Source organism: Muntiacus reevesi, chromosome 7 (genome assembly GCF_963930625.1).
Source record: "Muntiacus reevesi chromosome 7, mMunRee1.1, whole genome shotgun sequence".
NCBI classification, from domain to species: domain Eukaryota; kingdom Metazoa; phylum Chordata; class Mammalia; order Artiodactyla; family Cervidae; genus Muntiacus; species Muntiacus reevesi.
Window position 1 is genome coordinate 76,242,897 of NC_089255.1, and position 19,138 is coordinate 76,262,034.

At 52.5% G+C, this 19,138-nt stretch overlaps 1 protein-coding gene across 3 annotated transcripts in view; it reads right to left on the reverse strand.

Annotated features, from left to right (window-relative positions):
• Nucleotides 1–823: 823 nt before the first annotated feature.
• The window catches only part of TMEM229B (transmembrane protein 229B), a 40,194-nt gene continuing 21,879 nt past the window's right edge, over nt 824–19,138 (reverse strand). The window contains exons 2-3 of one of the 3 annotated variants that reach the window (XM_065940724.1): nt 14,423–14,604; nt 824–4,811 (exon numbers count right to left, since the gene is read on the reverse strand). In XM_065940724.1, the coding sequence (XP_065796796.1) occupies nt 4,291–4,811; nt 14,423–14,549 (648 nt within the window). In that variant the 5' untranslated portion in view covers nt 14,550–14,604 and the 3' untranslated portion in view covers nt 824–4,290. Of the gene's footprint in view, nt 4,819–9,734; nt 9,862–14,422; nt 14,605–19,138 lie in introns of those variants that run through there. The other 2 variants (XM_065940723.1, XM_065940722.1) reach the window with 2 other exon arrangements.

The window sequence follows — 19,138 nt, forward strand, 5'->3', positions numbered from 1 at the left end:
GGGTCTTGCCTTTTCTCTATTAAGTAGACCTTGTTCCATGGAGCTTGCCTCTTTCTTTTTATAAACACCTGCTCTAATGAACTAGTCTTACAGGTTTATTTGTACTAACACGTAAGTGACTGTTGGGGTTTTGCTCATTTGTATAAAGGGAAACGCTTTCAGTTACAGCAATGAATACCATCAAGTGGGGGGGGGGGTGCGGGTGCAGGCTGAGGGCCTTCTCAGGAATTCAGAAAGCTCACTGTTTATTCCATCCAGAAAACCAACAGGTAATTTATAGCTGAGCTGCGGCAGTGGGGGGCAGTGTGGGGTGGGGTGGGGTAGGCAGGCAGGCCATCTTGGTTTGGTTAAACTTGCTGAGCAAATTCTGAACCCTCCCTCCTCTTCCCAGGAGCAAGAAAGTAGGCGGGTGGAAGTAAGAAAGAAGGACCGTGGTGGGAGGAGAGGAGAACAAGGGGGGCTAGACAGAAGAGAGGTTCACAGAGCAGGAAGGGATGACTCCCTCCAAACGCACTTCTCAGGGAAAAGAGCCCTGCTGGGGGGAGTGCAGAATTCTGTTTCTAAATAGCATGACTCCCAAGGCAATGGGAAGTAAGGGAGTCTGGTCTTCCAGCTCTCTGGGGTACCCTCAGACTCTCTCTATAGGCCCTCCCACCCCATGAGACATGGCAGGTCATGGCTGGCATTTCAAGAGGAGCTCATCTCATGGGCAGTAACCTACAGCCAACCTGGATACTGCTGAGTGGCTCCATCCTTGCAGTCTGGGCCCAAAGTCAGGACTGGACCAGACTGTGATAGGGAGTGGGAGGGGCTGGGTGGAGAATTCAGGTTACCAGAGCAGGTCAGCACGACGATTGTGGATAGGACTGGTGGGGAGGGCCATCTGCCCTTCCTACGGCACTGCCCTGTCCAGCGTGCTTCAGGGCAGTGTGATGCCAATGTGTGCAGGGCCAGCAGACCCTAGGGAAGGGGCTCCAAAATATAAGAAACAGAGATGGGCCAGAGTCAGTCTGGAACACAAACACCAGTATATTTTATGTGCACGAATGTGAAAAGAAAGAGACAATGAGACCAATGGAGACAGAGCAGGCAATGGGCGCACAAACCAGTCATGTGTCCTTCGGAAGAGCTGCCATAACTGGGAGACAGTCCCACCCATAAAAGGCCCTTTTGCAGAGCAGGGACCTGCAGGTCCTCCAGGCCTGGGGTGGCTTTGGAGTAGAAGCTGCTTTCCTCGCTTGAGCCATAACTCCCCCAGGCCTGGGCCTCCCAATTTTCTGCATCCCCTTGATGATGTCTGCATAGCCCAGAGTTTCATAAATACAGGTTCTCATGACCTCATCCATTCAATGGCTGCCTCCCCAGGAGACCCATGCAGAAGGCGAGGGACCAGGACAAAAGGACTTTTCGGGCACTCCCTAGGTATTATTGCTGTGAATAAGCATAGGCCGTTGTGACTCACTGGCACATCCGAGGGGACACGGCACAAGGGACAGGATGCCTAGCAGATGTTGGAAGCGATTCAACCATGCAGGGCAGCACATGGCGACCTGTGCCTCAGAGATGCTGCCATGGCCAGTGGGGAGAGGCCCAGGACATCAGAGGTTCATGAACAGAGTGAGTAGATTCTCTCCTGCTTTGCAGGGCTGGATTACTCCAAACTTTTGAGTCCTTGGGCACTAATGGATTGGGGCCCTGAAGATACCCAAAAAAAGCAAGAGTTGAGGTCTTGGTGACCTCTGGTGAGCTCTGAACCTGCAGATCCCATGGTTAAGCTCCAGGTCATCACCTGGAGTGAAAGTGAGAGAACAGGAGCCTTGGGGCAGCTGGATGAAGCAGAAGCATAATGCTCTGCACGCTGCCAGGCAGGCAGGTTTACTCGGGGACCTTTCGCACTTGGAAGTTTATAGGGCCCAGAGAGATGGTACCAGGGAGCATGGACAGGGCAACCTTCTGGAGCAGACAGACCCAGTGGGCCATCCAAGGACTGGCTCTGGGAGAGAATCACAGAGGCCTTGGGCTGGGAGACATCAACAAGCTGACCACCAGATTTCTGTCATGAAGGAAAGAACAAAAGGTGAGTGGTGTGGCCAAAGGGCCCACTAGGGGGCTTGGAGGGGTCAGGGTTAGGGGTCCAGGAGACCGAGATAACATGGAGCAAGGGGAAAAGGCCAAGGAGACGACTACAGGGCAGAATGACTACAGGGCCGTCATAGCAGATGACCACAGAATGGGGACCAGGCAATACTCTTCCTCTGGAATCCCTTCCACCTGTAGATGGAAAGCAATTGGCCCCCACTGGAAGGCTGAGTCCCTGGGAGCCCCAAAGCCCTGGAATTGGAGCCACATAAAATCAAAGGGAGGGTTAATCCCTGCAGAATGTAGGTCGTGCCTGGACTCGAGGAGCCTGCCCAGGACAGAGAGGCTGGGGATCACCCTTTATCCTGTCCTGGATGGGTCACTGCAGAACTCAACCCTGCCAAGGCAGAGTCTCACAGCCTTTCTCCCAAACTGGGACACCACTTCTGCCCACCCCCAGCACCCCCACCCTGACTTGCACCCTGGCTGGTACTATCTGCACAGTATGCCTGGAGTAGTAGAGCAAGAAGAGGAACTTCTCTCCACAGGTGGTATTACCACTTTTAATGTTCTATAAAAAGGGAAAGGCTAGTTTCTACCTAAGAGTCCTAGGGTGGTCAAGAAGAGACCACGTACTGCGGGATAGGTTGCATTTGATGGAGCCCTCACCTGGGGGAGGCAGCAGAGCTGGAAGTGGGCTGGAGTTAGGATCTCACCTGTCCACTGCCAGCAATGGACCTGTCAGTGGGGAAGGTGGGGCAACTGAGATGACAATGCCCGTGAGCATGGCAGGCTTAATACTGTTTGAGGAGCAAACTCAGTGGGTTCGTCTTTCTGGGAGGGGGAAGGAGAGGATAGACCTGAGGAGGTTTTGCTGCAGGGCTGGGGCTATGGCAGAACCAGAACTAACTCATTCCCGCTGAGGATGCTTTGAGGACCCTCCCAAAGCCAAAGTGTTAGTAGATCAGTCGTGTCTGACTCTTTGCGACCCCACGAACTATAGCCTGCCAGGTTCATCTGTCCATGGAGTTCTCCAGGCAAAGATACTGGAGTGGGTTGCCACTGCCAAAGCTGAAAAGCCCTCTTCTCCCTCACTCAGTCTCCATGACTCTTCAGCACTGAATACCTGCTCCTCCACCCTCTGGAAAGCTGGACTGTACCGAACTGGTTTGAAAATAAACCAGCCGGGTGCCTTTACTGACCACCTCCCCCTCCCCCTTTGTCTCTCGGTCCCCACTGTGGATCTGTGGGGCCCATCTTAGCCTGACTGTGCGTTGGGGGTATTATTCGGTTTTTAGCCACTGCCCCCCAGATAAGGGGGTGGGGAGCCATAACAAGGAACTTCCCAGGGATCAGGCCAGCGGCAACAGGTGAGGGCAGGCTGCAAGAGGGTGAGACGGGTCTGCTCAGGGTTCTATCTCTGGCAGCTGTTGTGTTGGCTAGGGAGATGGGGGTGGGGACAGGTGGGGTGGTTGACATGGATACAGGGGTCTGCTAGTGGTAAAGGCTCTGAAAATAAGAGAAAAGGGGGAAACGCCACCGAACACACAGGGATTGAAACCTCCCAAAGCCTAAGGTTGGTGGGAATCCAGCACCAGGGGGGAGCCCCAGAAGGCCAAGGGAGCAGCGTGGGGCCCTGGGGGAGGGGAGAGGAGCCAAGGGAAGGCCTCCCAGCCCTTGCAGACCAGCACTCCTGCCCAGCAGCCTCCTAGCTGCCCAGTCTCTTCTTAGGCTGCAGCTCAACAGGCCTTGGGGGGAGGTATTGGTTGCAAGCAAGCACCTGAATATTGCCTAATGGAACCAGCCCAAGCCCAACTAAACTAGGTGAGAGGGAGGGAGTCAGCGGCGGCTGCAGCCGCCCACAGCCCCTGCAGGCCTTGCCTCCCACCTTCTGTCCCCTTCTCAGACTACCTTAGCCAGGACAGGGCCTGCTGCTTCCAAAGTCACCCACATAGTCCAGTCGCTGCATAACCACAGGCCTCCCGCCTCCAGCCCCTGAGCTGGGCTGAGATCCACGCACTCTACCCCAAGTTCCTTTGTCGCCCCCAACACCTGACCCCGCCTCCAGCCCCGCCCACAGCGGAGGGTCCGGGGGTGCTCCGTGGGCCCCCCATGGGGCGGGGCTTGTGCTGTAGAGAGGGGGCAACCCCACCAGCTTGGTACCCGTGTCCACAGGGTCCATGAGAGCCCCCGGGGGCCCCCCTCCCCAACTCAGTCAGCCTTGACGTGGCCATTGGCCAGGGCCAGAGCGCCGCTGGGCTCCCCGGGCTCGGCGTCCTTGTCGAAGCGGAGGCGGAGGGTGTTGCGGATGATGAACTGCTCCACGATGAGGGCCCCGCAGAACCAGGGCACGGCGTACTCCAGGGTGATGAGGCCCATGAAGTCAAAGTCGAACTGGGAGTAGTCCCAGGGGCAGGCGTTGAACTGGCGCAGGATGAAGCCGGTGGTGAACTCCCACAGGTATGTCCAGAGCGTGTAGATGAGGCAGCGCAGCAGCAGCGGGCAGCGGCCGCGCAGGCGCAGGTACATGCGCTCCACGATGAGGATGGACGTGCCGTAGATGAAGAGCGCCCACACGCTCGTGACCCCCGGGAACTTCCAGTTAAAGTTCACCACGAACTCCCAGGCCGCCGTGAACATCACCTCGCAGAAGTAGCCGTGGATGGCGTACAGGTACCAGCGGGACAGCGCCGTCAGGGGCTCGGCGGAAGCCATGGTGCCGACGGGGTCGGCTGGCCGCTGGGGACCAGAGGACACACAGGTGAGGAGCGCGGAGGGACTGCCACCGCCCGGCGGAGGGTCTGCCGAGGCCAGGCCGGCGGGGATTTCAAGCCTGCTTCTGCCCCTCTCCTTAGTCAGCCATCGTATTCCTAAGCCTATCCCATGTTCCTTACTTCAGTTCATATTCCTTCCCCGAGCCAGGGAGGCAGGAGAAGTAAAAGAATACAAACAGCCCCGACTGGCTTCCTCTGAGCCAACTCAGTGCTACTTAGAGGGAGGTGGCCAGTACACTCCCCATCATAAACTTCTTAGGATTTATTCGTGGTCAGTGAAATAGTCAGCTCTCCTGGCCCAGAATCACCCCCATTTCCAATCTACTTGCTGATCTTTTGCCACTGGGGTTCCCATCTCTTCCTCCACTTCTCAAACATCTCCACATCACTCATGTTTCTGAGATCTAAGGATCCAGTAACATTTGCGTGTGTATGTGAACATATGAAAGTTACCACTTTACTTTGTGTTAAGTGTACACTCAATGGTATTAAGTTTGGTCTCATTGTTGTGCTACCATCACCACCAGTCAGCTCCAAAACATTTCCCCCATTCCAAACTGAAACTGCACACTCATTAAACACTGACTTCCATCCCCTCCCCAGCCCATGGCAACCACTGTTTTACGTTGTCTTTATGAATTTGACTTCTATAGGTATCTTATAATTTAAATGGAATCATACAATATTTGTCCTATTGTGACTGGCTTATTTCACTGAGCATAACATTTTCATGGTTCATCCATGTTGTGGCATATGTCAGAATTTCCTTCCCTTTTTAAGGCTAAATAATATTCTATGCTGATCTATCTAGATATATCATATTTTGTTTATCAATTCATCCATTAGTGGGTGTTTTTGGTTACTGTGAATAATGCTGCTCTGAACTGTGCTCAGTCACTCAGTCGTGTCCGGCTCTTTGCTACCTGCCAGGCTCGTCTGTCCATGGGGATTCTCCAGACAAGAATCCTGGAGTGGGTTGCCATGCCCTCCCCTAGGAGATCTTCCCAACTCAGAGGTAGAACCCAGATCTCCAGCATTGCAGGCTGAACCACCGGGGAAGACGGCTGCTCTGAACATGGGTGTACAAATATGTATTCCAGTCTCTGGTTTCAATTCTTTTGGGTACATACCCAGAAGTAGACTTGCTGGATCATATGGCAATTTTATTTTCATTTTCTGTTTTCCACAGCAGCTATACTATTACATTCCCACCAGCAATGCACAAGAGTTCCAATTTCTCCATATCCCTGCCAGCACTTACTATTTTCTGGTTTTGTGATGATGGCTGTTCTAATGAGTGTGAAGTGGTGGCTCGTTGTGGTCTCATTTGTCTTTAACTGCTCTGTTAAGTGGGGTTTTGATGTTTAGTTTGTTGAAAGGAAACCAGTGGGCTGACAGAGGAGAGAGTCCTCCCTTGTACTTCTTATTCCTTTCCGTTCCTCTCTTTTAAACCCCACTGATCTTCAAGGCCCCATCACATTTCCCCAGAGACTGGCCTGGCCCTGTACTGGAGACTGCGTGGACCACTCACTTGGTCCTTTATTCAATGCTACCCCAATGTACTATTTTGAGGCACATGCCCTCTTGTGTACTCCCCGAGGGCAGCAACTACCTCCCAGTCCTCTGTCCTGAAGCCTTGACACAGACCTCCCCTGAACAGGCATCTCTAAATGACATGTAGTTTATATAGAGGGTGGGATGAGAGAGTTCATAGTAAAATCGAGAATGGGAAGATAAAGCAGGAGAACATGAATCACAGCTCTGCCAGCTGCCAGTAGACTCTAGGCTGACACCTCTGGCAATCCTCTCTCCGAAGTGGTAGAGGGGACAGACGTTAACAAGATGACATCTGTGGGGACTTCCCTGGTGGTCCAGTGGCTAAGTTTCCGTGCTCCCAATGCAGGGGGCCTGGCATTCAAGTCTCTCCAGGATCTCACTCCAATCTACTTTGTCAGCCTCATTCTCACATTTCCAGCTCTCCCTGGCTTACCACCATCCGGTTTATTGATTTATGTGTGTTTATCTCCTTGCCCGAACAAACACAAACCCAGCTTACAGGTTACCTCTGGTACAAAATCGTTTGCATTCTCCCAACCACAAATCCTTTCTTCCTCCTCTGAATATCCACAGCAAATACTTTGTCTCTCTTTGGTACAGATGATCTTGTTTCACTATGTTGATAATTTTCAATCTCCAGCCAAACATCTTTCCTGTGTTCTATACCTATTTATCCTATTCCTTCCTGAACACCTCCACCCAAGTGTCCTATGGGCACCTCATATTCCTTTCCTCAATCAAACTCATTATCTTCTCTCCAAAAGTCTGTTTTCCTCCTATGACCCCCATCTTGATTAATGGTACCACCACACACCCAGTTAGCAGACAGAGGTCCTTCTTGCTTCTTCTGTCACATCGCCCCTTTAACCTGAACTCCCTGAAATTAAGGGCTTTGTCTGATTCAGCATCCCCAGATGCCAAGAATAGTGCCTCGAACACAGTAAACACTCAATTCAAGAATGAAGACATTTTTATCACTCAGCAAGTGCTACATAACAAATCATCCCCAAACACGGTGGCTTAAATAAACTCTCATTTATTATTACAACTCACATGCCTGTGGAATGGCAGATCTTGGCTGGCCTCAGTCACGAGACTGTGAGTCATCTGAGGGCTCTGTCTGTCCTATGCTTGGCCGGGATGGCTCTGCTCCGCTTGCCTCTTGCCCCTTCCCTGGGCCCAGCAGACGAGCCTCATCAAGTTCTTCTCATGGCAAGGGCAGAGGCCCAAGAGCAAGCAACCCAACTGCACCAGTGCTTTTCAATACTGGTTAAATGTTTAAGTCACGCCCACTAACATCTTATTGGTCCAAGCAAGTCACATGGCAAAGCCACCAAGTCAGCCATTAACTCCTATCCATTCTAGCTCTTAAATATCTTTGAAATCCCTCTCCTCCTCCTCTTTCCTCTTTCTCATTCCTGCTCTAGTTCAAGTCTCATCATCTCTCACCTGGATGACTCCAATAGTCTCTTAGTCTACCAGACTCGCTCCTTTCAATTCACCCATCACACTGTGAAAGAGTGTATAAAAACAACAGTCTTTCTAAAATACAAACCCAATGTTTCTCTCCACTTAAAGCCTAGGCTCAACTCCTAGGCATGACTGGCAAAGCCTTTCGTGATCCACTTCTGCTTTGGAGCCTCTCCTCCTGATCCCTCCATTGCTGATTTTGTTACCTGGGGTGCCCTTCCCAACTGCTGCTGCTGCACAATGCACCCCTATCCCTGCCACCCGTCCAGCCCATGGCCCGAGAAGTCATAATCCTTCTTCAAGATCCACCTCCTCCTTTGTGAATATTTTCCTAAACACTTGCAGCTCCGGAGCTGTCCACTGCCCTGTCTACCTCTGCACCCCGTTTGCTTCTGTGAGGACAGCTAGCACTCGGGTTTGCTACAATTTGTTTGAAGGCCAGCACTAGTAGCCGCTTGATGAATGTTTGTTTAATACAATATTAAGAGAAAAAAGGCAGAATTCAAAACAGGATAGTTAGTACAATTTTGATTTTGCAAAGGCATGCAGTGTGTGTTAGCCACTCAGTCGTGTCTGACTCTTTGCGACCCCATAGACTGTAGCCTGCCAGGTTCCTCTGTTCATGGAATTCTCCAGGCAAGAATACTGGAGTAGGTAACCATTCCTGTCTCCAAGGGATCTTTCCGACCCAGGGATTGAACTCATGTCTCTTGCATCTCGTGCATTGGCAAGTAGATTCTTTACCACTGAGCCACCCGGGAAGCCCCAGTTTCCTTACATGGGAGAATAATGAGTAAACTGCTCCAGGGGTTACAGGGCCAATGGATGAGCTAAGAGAAGTCCACTACTAAGGATACAGCAAATGCTCAAAAAAAGGTGGCTTTCATTTCTGGCACAGAGCCAGGCTTCTGATCGGCTTCTCCCTCCTACCTGTGGCAGAGTCTTTCTGCCCCTGTCCTTGCTAGCAGCTGGGCAGCCTTCCATACCAAGCAAGTCAGGTCTTCACCTCCACCCAGAGCCCCAGTCCAGGCAGCCAAGCTACTCATGAAAATAAAGTCTCACCATAGCCCACAGAAGGACAGAAACCCAGCTGAGGAGGGTCAACGGGAGCTGGAAGCTCCTGTGTGGCTGAGGAGGTTTGACGAGTGGGGAGGGGTCCCAGAACCAGCCCTGTGAGGACCAGGCTTTAAAAGAAGTATGAGTGAAAAGGCCAGCATTCCTGGCACAGTTCCTCAAGCTCTCATTTTATCCTGAACTCTTAACAGGTTCTCAGCTCTGCTCAGAGCAGAGCAGGGCAGTGAAACTCAGTGAGGAGTGAGGAGGGGTCCATGGTCTGAGGGGGGTGGACGGAGGTGGCCTGGAGACCACTCTGCCTCCCGCCTGACTCAGGGTCCCCTGAACTCAGGTCTCTCCACCTGACCAGCACTTGCACCCCTGACCCCTCTGTCCCACAGGACTCCAAGGAAGGGGCTTCTTCAGATGTGTCCTTCAGCAGCCTCGTGTAACTGGTGGAGACATCACTCAGCTCAGTCCCCATCTTGATGCTGATTTTAAAACCCTGCTCTCGTTGCCTCTTGGTCTCATCTTTTGCGGCAGCCAAGAATGGCTTCCTGGCCAGTTACACATCAGAGGCTCCAGCCCCCACCCCGACCCTGGAGCAGGTGACGTGGAAGAGATGGACCCCCCAAACCCTAGAGAGCAGAAGCAAGATTAGAGGAGTAGCTGTCAAAGGGTAAGAGGATGGTGGTGGAGAGAGAACAGGGAGAGCCCAAGACCTGGATTCCATTTTTAGACTCTTCTGAGCCTGGAAGAACACAGGTAGGGGGTGGGGGTGAGGGGTGGGGGGAAGCATACCTAGGAGAAGTCAGGCCGCGTCTGAGAGGTCGTGCCAAGACTGGTCCACAGGAGATGAATGGGGAAAGCTGGAAGTCCTGGCCGGGGCCAGAAGGCACGGCTGAGGACAGGGACAGGGATGTGAGAAAGTGTCGTCAGCCGGGATGGCAGCTCACACTGTGATGGGACAGATGCTAAAATTAGAGGCGGCCAGTGGCCGGGGTGGATTTTCAGAACTCCACTCCCCAAACCCATTTCTAATCATCACAGGAGCTGTGCTTAAACTTTGAGCTAGCACAGGCTCTCCCTCCCTCTGCTACGCCCAACAGCCCGCCATCCCTGCCTGGCCTCCCTCCACCTGAACCCTTTGCCCCAAGCCCTTCTAGTACCTCTCCTGTTCTGCCCCGGGGATCAGAGCCCCAGTCAGACTGGCATCAAGAGGAACCAGCAGCTCACGAGACGTTGCTCCTTTCTCCTGCTGACAAACATAACCATCCTGAGGACCGTGACACAAGACGGGACAGCCCGGCAAAGAAAACTCGGGGTGGAGTAGAGAGGAGAGCGTGGGCAAGACTGAGGGCAGAGAAAACAATCTGGAGAGCAGTGGATGGTTTCACAAGCAGGATTTGGGGGAACAGTACACAAGTACAAGAGCCCTCGTGTGTGATGAAAGAATCTGGGCACAAGGAGTTCCCGCAAAGGACCAGAGCTTAAGAGACTCCTAAGTACAGGGCGCCACCCCTCCCAGGAAACAGGTGGGGGCCGGGGGGAAGGCCGGCTTTCTGAGCCTGGCTCCCTAGGAGAATCTCACCTGCTATTCTCAGGACCTGCTGAGCTGTTCCTTAGGTGGCAGAGAGCAGAGCAAGTAGTTGAGAGAAGTGAAGAGAATACCATAAAAGTCCAAGATGGGCTGTAGGCAAAACCAGATGGGGTGACTGCTCCTGGTTTTGCCCAAAACTCCCATCTTGTTCCCGGAAGCTAAGCTGCTACAACACAGAGACTCTGGGAGTTTTCATCCAGAGGAGCATCTTGCTAGAAAACTGGGATTCCCCTTCCATGCAGACAGGTTGGGCAGGCCTTCCTCTTTCACTTCATTTACTTCCCAAATTTCACTCCCCATCCCCAGGCAACAAAGTAACTAGAGTTAATTAATACCACTGCCCCAGGGAGAAGCACAAGCCTTCCAGGGGTCCCTGAGGGCAAGGGATTTGGGGCATGGCTTGAGCGACCCGGAGTCTAGTCTCCTGGTAGGGGAGTGGAGTCTATGAAGGGTGGGCGGGTGCCCTGACAGCTGGGTGCCAGATGCAAGTTCTCAGGCAGTCCTGAGCTTCCCCTGTGGTCATCAGGTTGAAGGAGAGGAAAACTGTGGTGGGGAGGGCCTTCAGGGCCAGAAGGGAAGCAAGTGGGGGAAAATACCTGTGGTCACTGGCTGCCCAGAACACCGTACAGTTCCACCCTCTCTTGCTGTGGGTGTCCCTCAGGAAAGCTCCCAGGGATGGTCCGCCTGCCACTTCCCAAGTCACAATAATATTCAGGCACTTTTCACAGTACTTTTCATGTGTTAACTCAGATAATCTTCAAACCCATTTCACAGATGGGGAATTTGAGGCAGAGAAAGGCTGCAAAATTAGCCCAAGTTCCTACAGCTGTACAAGGCAGCTGTCCGCTGGGACTCAAACCCAGCTCCAGAGCCTTCCCTCCTGATCAGCGCGTCTCACTGCCCTTAAACCTGACTGCAGGCTCTTCTAAGGGCACTACATTTTCTGAGTTTCTGCTTGTGGCAGGCTGAGATGATATATGGAGAGACAACAGGAAAGCAAGAAGAACAGGAGTTTCTAGGTAGATCATCAGTGAAGCTCAGGTCTGGGGTCAGAGCTGCTGAAGGCTCTCAGCCTCTCCTGAGAGGCCAGGTTCTATTCTGAAGCTGCGTTCTGGCAGGAACTACGTGAAGGTCCTCCTGGGTCATAGCTGACCCTCCCAGGACCATCACAGCAGCACGTGCCACTCAAAGACCTCTCACCAGGACATATATTACCCAGAGCTTCCCTGACTGCCATCCTGCCCCAGTGCTGCCGGGAATCTTAGATGCCCCAGCCCTGCCATGGCAGTGCCAGCCAAGAGCAGTGGAGGCTGCCCAGAGAAGCCTTGTGCCTGGAGCAGCAGCAGCCAGAGTATCAGAAGCAACCGATCCACGCAGGATGGCCAGCAGGGGAGGATTCAGATGCGCTTGGATGCTAAGCAAATCCCAGCTGGCAGGTGCAGGGGGGCAAGTGGGCCTGGGGCATAGAGTCAGGTTGGCACAGAGGCTCACGGGGGCTCAGGCAGCAACGGACAGCCTGCGGGTGGTGCCTGCAGGCTGCAGGACCCCCCCCTTCCCAGACCTCCCGAGGTTGCCTCTCTGTTGTCATTCAGATCTCAGCTCATCCATTACCCCTCAGAGGATTCTCTGATCTCTGATGCAAAGCAGCCTCCCCATCACTCACATCGTGCCATTTTAGTCACAGCACTTTCAGTTTCTGATATTTTGCTACTTGTTCAGTCACAGCACTTTCAGTTTCTGACATTTTGCTACTTGTTCACTGTCTCTCCCAGTTAGAATGAGCCTGGGTAATCAGTGCCTAGAACAGTGAGCAGCAGTGAGATCCATTGATACCTGTGAATGAATGGGTTGATGATGAATGAATGGGCCCAAACAGGTTCAGGTCCTTAAACTGATAGGAGCAGGTATAAATAGCTAACCAGCTCAGCCTTTCTCTTCAACTCTTTCTTGGGAAATATAGCCTTTAAAATTTTTTTATTTCTAGCATTTTAAAGTCATTTTCCCAATTACAAAAATGACATGTGCTCACAGTTGAAATGTAAACATGACAGAAAGGAATGACGTAGAAAGCAGAAGTCCCCCATCTTCCCACATGTTAGAGAAAATCACTTTTAAAGGTATGATGTGTACACATCCAGATTTAATTTCGTTTTAAAATAAATTAATGCATCATAGAAAGAAAAGGCATTCATAATTCCAGCAGCTAGCAGCCATTATCATTTCCCCTCTGCAATCTTTTCTCATGTGTTTATTTTACAAGTTACTGTAATGTACCTATCCTATAACCTGACACTTCACTCATGACATCATAATCATTATTTCAAGTTGTTATATTTCCCATGCCCTCTTCATTATAATGGCTGCATAATATTCCACCAAGTGGGAAACTATAATTTACTTAACCTAGATGTTCAACAAAGGGAGAACAACTGTTTTCCATATCCACTGTGACAATGACACCACAAGAAACATCTCTTTTATGCCTGTAACAGGAAAATTCAGCCCTTGTCTTTGCTGGGACTATTTCCTAATGAAAGAGTTCTCAACAATTCTAGAAGCGGGATCACTGGACGAAAGGGTACAACCTTTGGTCACTCCGCATGGCATGTGGGATCTTAGTTCCCCAACCAGGGATCAAACCCAGGCCCCCTGTAGTGGAAGCATGGAGTCTTAACCACTGGACTGCCAGGGAAGTCCAGGGCACAGCTATTTTAAGGCTGATGATTTAGGTTGTTCTGGGGAATTCTGTGTAATGCAGGGAATAGGTCTCTGTCTGAGTGGCCGTGTTTCCCACAGTAGACTCCATGACCATCCATCCACCCCAAACCCCCTCCCATGATCCAGGCTTGCTCACACCACCTTGGCTATAAATCAGTACAGTAACACACTTCCTGAAAGACTGTCTAGTCACGAACTGATTTTGTAAGCCTTGGCTGACCGAAAAGTAAATTCTAGCCTTGAGTGTTAAACTGTCAACTAGCAGTGGAGTCAAGAGTGACCTAAAGCTGAGAAGTGCCCAGTTGCCCTTGCCCTCACTCCTAAGTAGAATCTAAGGGCTCTGCACTCCCATGGACCAGTCCAACACCTCCTAGAAGCCTATCCAGTCAGCAGTGCAAAAGCACCAGCCCTCCCTGACCTGCCTTCCCGGGGAGCTCTAAACCTGCTGGCTCTGAATCCCTCAGTGGGGCTGACTGCCCTGTTCAGGCAGATGAGCCTTCAGACTGGACAGCCTCTGGGTAAAGCAGCCAATTGTCATTTTTTAAAGTGTCCTCAAGGAAAAGCCAGAGGCTGAGGCTGGAAAGAAAGGCTGTGTGAGGACAGAGGAGACTGGGCAGCCAGAGGGCCCTCGCCCTAGAGCCGCTCCTCTGGACTGAGGAGGAGACGTGGCTGAAACACTTGGAAGCAGTGGAGGACTTGCTTCTCTTGACGACATTCATGGCAGCCAAGACGCCACAAATCCCTCCCCATCCAGTGGCCCGGATGCCCTACCCAAGCCACATGATCCACTCCTGGCTTCTGGGCAGAGTCTGGAAGCCTAGGTAAGATCCAGTTCCCACTGCACAGAGGTGAAGCCCAGGGCCCAACGCATCCATGAGCCTACAGATGAGAACAAGAACTGGGGAAGGTGCCGTCTCCTTGGGGCTGCGTGTCTCCCATCACTCAGCTCAACTGGCTCTGGCCTGGTTTTTAGAAGCCATGTAGCTGTAAGACGGCTCTGGCATGTGACACGGCCTGAAACTGCTGGAAAACGCCCTCTCATTCCAAAACATAACCCTGTGACAGGCCCTCGGATGGGAAGCAGGCTCAGAAGTGGAATCTCCAGACGTGTGCTTGTGCCGCTGAGGCAGGAAGGGCCAGTGATTCCCCTGGGAGCCAGTAACATACTCACTTATCACACCCTTGAGTGCGCGGCTCTGAACAGACATCAGGATCACTGGCCACGAGTGTCCCGGGTTAACCTTTGTCCTGGTGCCTGGCTGGGCCGCGGTGCCACTCTCAACAGTGTGAGCAAGCATTAGGCCCAGGGCTCAGCTGATCCTTGGCTACTGGGCCGGTGGCTTCCATTTATCCCTGGAATTAAAGAGGAGGAGTTCATCAGCTTAAACTGCCCCAGATCTGACCTACCAGACCGGTCAGAGCGGCGACCTCAAGGCAAACATGACAACTCCAGGTACTGGCTCAGCACCAGACGCGCATCACGCGCAGGCCACGGGGCCCTCTCCTGGAGCCGGCCACCTCCTCCCGGCCATCCTGCTCACCCAGGTCTGGTTAATCCGGTGATGAGAACCAGGCAAGGATCCCAGGCGACTCCCACGGGGGTTAGGACGCAGCGCTTCTTGCGCCGTGAGTGAATGTGTGCACATTTGTAAATCCGAGTGGCGATATAATTTTAGAATCCAGTTCCCTTCTCAATTGAGCTTCAAATTACACTCTCACCTTCACCCTGTAGTGGGTACATCTGTTCTCAAGGGCAGTCAAGAACCTCACAGAAGACAGACAACGTAGGACATTTGTTTTTAGCATTTGGGGAGCCAAGCACAATTACACCTGGACAAACAAGCACACCAACACAATGTGCGCCAAAACCCCATCCCCGCAACCCCACTCACTCAAATTTAATTCATTCTATTTTTTTTTATTGTCAGACTGTTCCTATTAACATCAGTGACTGACTACAAGCTGATGTAAATCTGACTTTATGACATCCCTTGCCACATATATATTTTTAATATAGCCCTAAGACTTGACCATTTGGTAGAGATTTCAACATTTCTTTTTGTTTCCTAAAGGAAATCAACCCTGAATATTCATTGGAAGAACTGATGCTGAAGCTGAAGCTCCAATACTTTGGCCGTGTGATGCCAAGAGCTGACTCATTGGAAAAGACCCTGATGCTGGGAAAGAGTGAGGGCAGCAGGAGAAGGGGAAAGCAGAGGATGAGATGGTTGGATGGCGTCATCAACTCAATGGACATGAGCTTGAACAAACTCTGGGAGATAGTCAGGGAAGGGACAGGGAAGCCTGGTGTGCTGCAGTCCATGGGGTCACAAAGAGTCAGACACGACTGAGCAACTGAACAGCATTTTTGTTTTAATATGAAAGTGCTGAAGCTTCCACTGAAAATCCCTGGGACACTGCCCCTTCTGCATGAGCCCAAGGACAGCCCAGTCTTACAGAAGGAGGGACCAGCTGCTCAGAAACCGAGAACAGTGTGTGACCGGGGGGAGCTGTCACCATACCCAGGGGACATCAAGCAGGGTGAGCCACAGAGGCACCACCTGAGCTGCTGCCCATGGCCACCCTCCTCCCTCCCTCTACCCGCCAGGCTCTCTGAGCAGGGGTGACTTGGGCCTTTGCTTCCAAAGCTGACAACCTGCAAGGCAGCAGGGGAGCCAAGAGAAGTGAAAGGGCAGGGCTTGGGGAACTGAAATTCATTGCGTGCGCATGTACTTTGGGGTAGGAAAGCTGTGCACCCCCAGCTCTCTCCCAGGAGCCTCTGGATGAAGGAAAGAGTGGATGAGGGGCTGTGGGTTGCTATGCTGTCCTGGCCTCAGCCCCTCCCCATCTCCTCCACAAACAGGAGCCCACCCTCCCTTCTCCCAGCCTGCCAGACCGTGGGCAAGGGTCACCCTGGCACGTACCTGTCATCGGCATGTCCAGCACACCCTCCACCCCCAGCATCACCATGGCCCAATGCCTGGGGAGTTTGATTCCCCTTCACGGACACTTCCCCTTCTCTGGGCCCTAAGCAGGCCTCCTTAATAGCACAAGTCAAACCCAAACAGAAACAGAAACCAAAGCCCACATCCTGGCAGCACAGCCTGCCTACAGCCAGCCCTGGGAGCCCCTCACTGGCTGCGGGGCCGCCCCAGCAGATGAGGTGCAGCAGTCAAAATGGGGTCCATCTGGGGCTCCTCCTCAGGTTGGAGCCCCCCTCCTTCCTCATCTGCAGGCTTTCCCTCTAGGGAGCCAGGGGGACGTGGGGGTGCTGGATAAGGACGTGATGGGGTCCCACCTCTGCCTCCAAGTGTACCAGCTGTTCCCAGACTCCTCCGACACTCCCTGGCTCCTTCCACTGGGTCCCAGGGTATAGAGGGCATGCTCCCTTGTGGACAACATGACCTGAACCAGAAGTTTCTGAAAGAGGGGAATGGGCGAAGAGCCCTTAGACAACTAACAAGGGGGTAGAACTTACACTTTTTCAAGTGTATCATCTCTCATGATTCTCCCCAAACTCTTGCAGGGAAGGCAGGAATTAGTCTACCTCCCACCCTGTCCCCAACCCTGCTGCATTTTAAAGATGAAAACACGGAGTTTTAGGACATTAAGCGATTAGGCCAAATCCACACACTTGATTCAAACCCTGGTCCTGGGGCTCCAGAGTCACCCCTCTCTCCACACGGCATTCCTTCCAGTTGCTTCCCATTCCAGTTTCATTCTCAAGGCCCATGACCGCACATGCTCGTCCTTCATTGAGTGTAATCTACTTAGTCCGTTCTGTAAGCCGCTTACTCGAAAACATACTGCTGAGTCTGTCCGTCTAGCTGCTTCTTCAACACAACCAGATGCCCCAGAAGCTGGAAGGAGACCACATTCAAGTTCAGTCTCTCTAACTGCCCTCCTCCACAGCCCATCACACCCACGCCTCATTTGAGATCCTGCCCCTCTTCATTCTTTTGTGACAACATCCTCCCACAGTCCCCCTGTTATTCCATCACCGATGTTCCTACAGGGCATTGAACATCCTCCCATTGAAACATATGGTCCCATCTTAAAACGATCAGTGTCTGTTTCCCCATTCATATGGTGAATCCCCTGAAACCATGGAACTTCTGTTGGATGGAGGGACAGGCAAGGTAGAGAAGGCTCCAGCTAAATTATTGGGTGATTGCAACATCCAGTGTTACTAATCAAACATAATGATGCCTGAAAGTGTTAAGTCACTCAGTCATTGTCTGACTCTTTTGCGACCCCATGGACTGTATGTAGCCTACCAGGCTCCTCTGTCCATGAAATTCTCCAGGCAAGACTACTGGAGTGGGTAGCCATTCCCTTCTCCAGGGGATCTTTCCATTCCAGGGATTGAACCCGAGTCTCCTGCATTGCAAGCAGATTCTTTACCATCTGAACCAGCAGGGAAGCCCTGTATCTTCTCTAATTTTTAGGCCACCATCACAGAAGGGTTCTTTCCCACAAAGCACGTAAATATTGGTTTACAATGGCCAGGGCTGTCTCTGCAGAGGGAAGAAAGAAGTGTGCTTGCTATCCTTTCTCCTACCTCCAAAAGCCATCACCCAGCCTAAGGTGAGGAGAGATGGGGTGAGTGCCTGGGGTCTGGACAATACAGAAGACATGAGGGGAGAGATGGGGCTGGAACAGAGCATCCTAGGCATCCTGGGAGACACTGAAGGCTCTCACGTGGGCAAGAGGCCAAGCTCAGGTTCAAGTCAGAAAATACCAACGCCTATTCTGTTATTTCTACGATGTGCTGACACTCTCAAAAGGCGCATCCAGTTTTCATATACGTAGGATTCATCTCCCAAAGAGGTTTAACCAGCAGCTGCTGGCAGGAAATTCCCACCGCAATGCTCTCTCTCCTCCCCTGTAACTATTTAGGGTAAGCTGGGCTTGCAGGATTGAATCTCTGCTTCTCTGACTAGAACCTCAAAATCCAATGTACCCTCCCCCCCAACCCTTCTCCATGGCTCGGAACCTAAGACTGAAACCAGAAAGCGGCAGGCAAACACTATGCCTTTTTCTCTTCTATTCTCTTCCACAGATTCCCCCAACCAGGTGCACATAAAGTAAAGAGAAGATGCCGCAGAGACTCACTGGGGTGTACTCTGGTTATGCAAATCCTCCCCAGTTCTTCCCTTTTGCTTTTACTTGTCCTGTAGTAAGACCAACCCTGAACGCAAGTGGATTTGGCAACTTCCCAAACCAAGGTGTGAACCCCTGGGGTGGGGTGGGGTGGGGTGGGGGGGCGGGGAGGCTGAGTGTGGTCAGCTCCCTCTGGGGAGCAAGGAGCCCCAAGTCCTGGGGCCTGACCGGCATGCGGAAGAAAGGGTGGAGATAGGGGATAGGTTCCCCACTCCACCTGGCCATGTCTTTCCACTCCATTCCCCTCACCCCGGACTTGGAATCTGGGTTTCCCTGCCTGTTGGACATCTCACTGCCCCGCCCCGACCCCGGGTCTTCTGCCTCACCTGCAGACCACCCTGTCCTGATAACCTTCTCTTCTTCCTTCCTCCTCCCCACTCTCCAGCCCACTCTCCCCAACTCCCCCCTTCCCTCCTACCCCCAGAACCAACCCTGAAGGCCTGCCCACATCCCCCTACACCTTAGAGGGTGGTCTCTGACCCTGCGCTCCTTGCCTTCCCTCCCATCCCACCCCCTGGCCCTGGGTGGCTGCTGCTCGCGGCCTGAAAGGCTGGACAGCTGCTGGGCTCTCTAATTAGCTGCCTGGCCGCCGTCCCGGAGTGAGGCGTGTGTTACTGTACAGAGCCGGCTCCCCTCCCCTCGGCCAATAATCCCTTATGCAGATCCCACCGGGCAGCAGCTGAGAGGCCCTGGGATCCTCATCACGTGACCCCAGCCAGGTTCC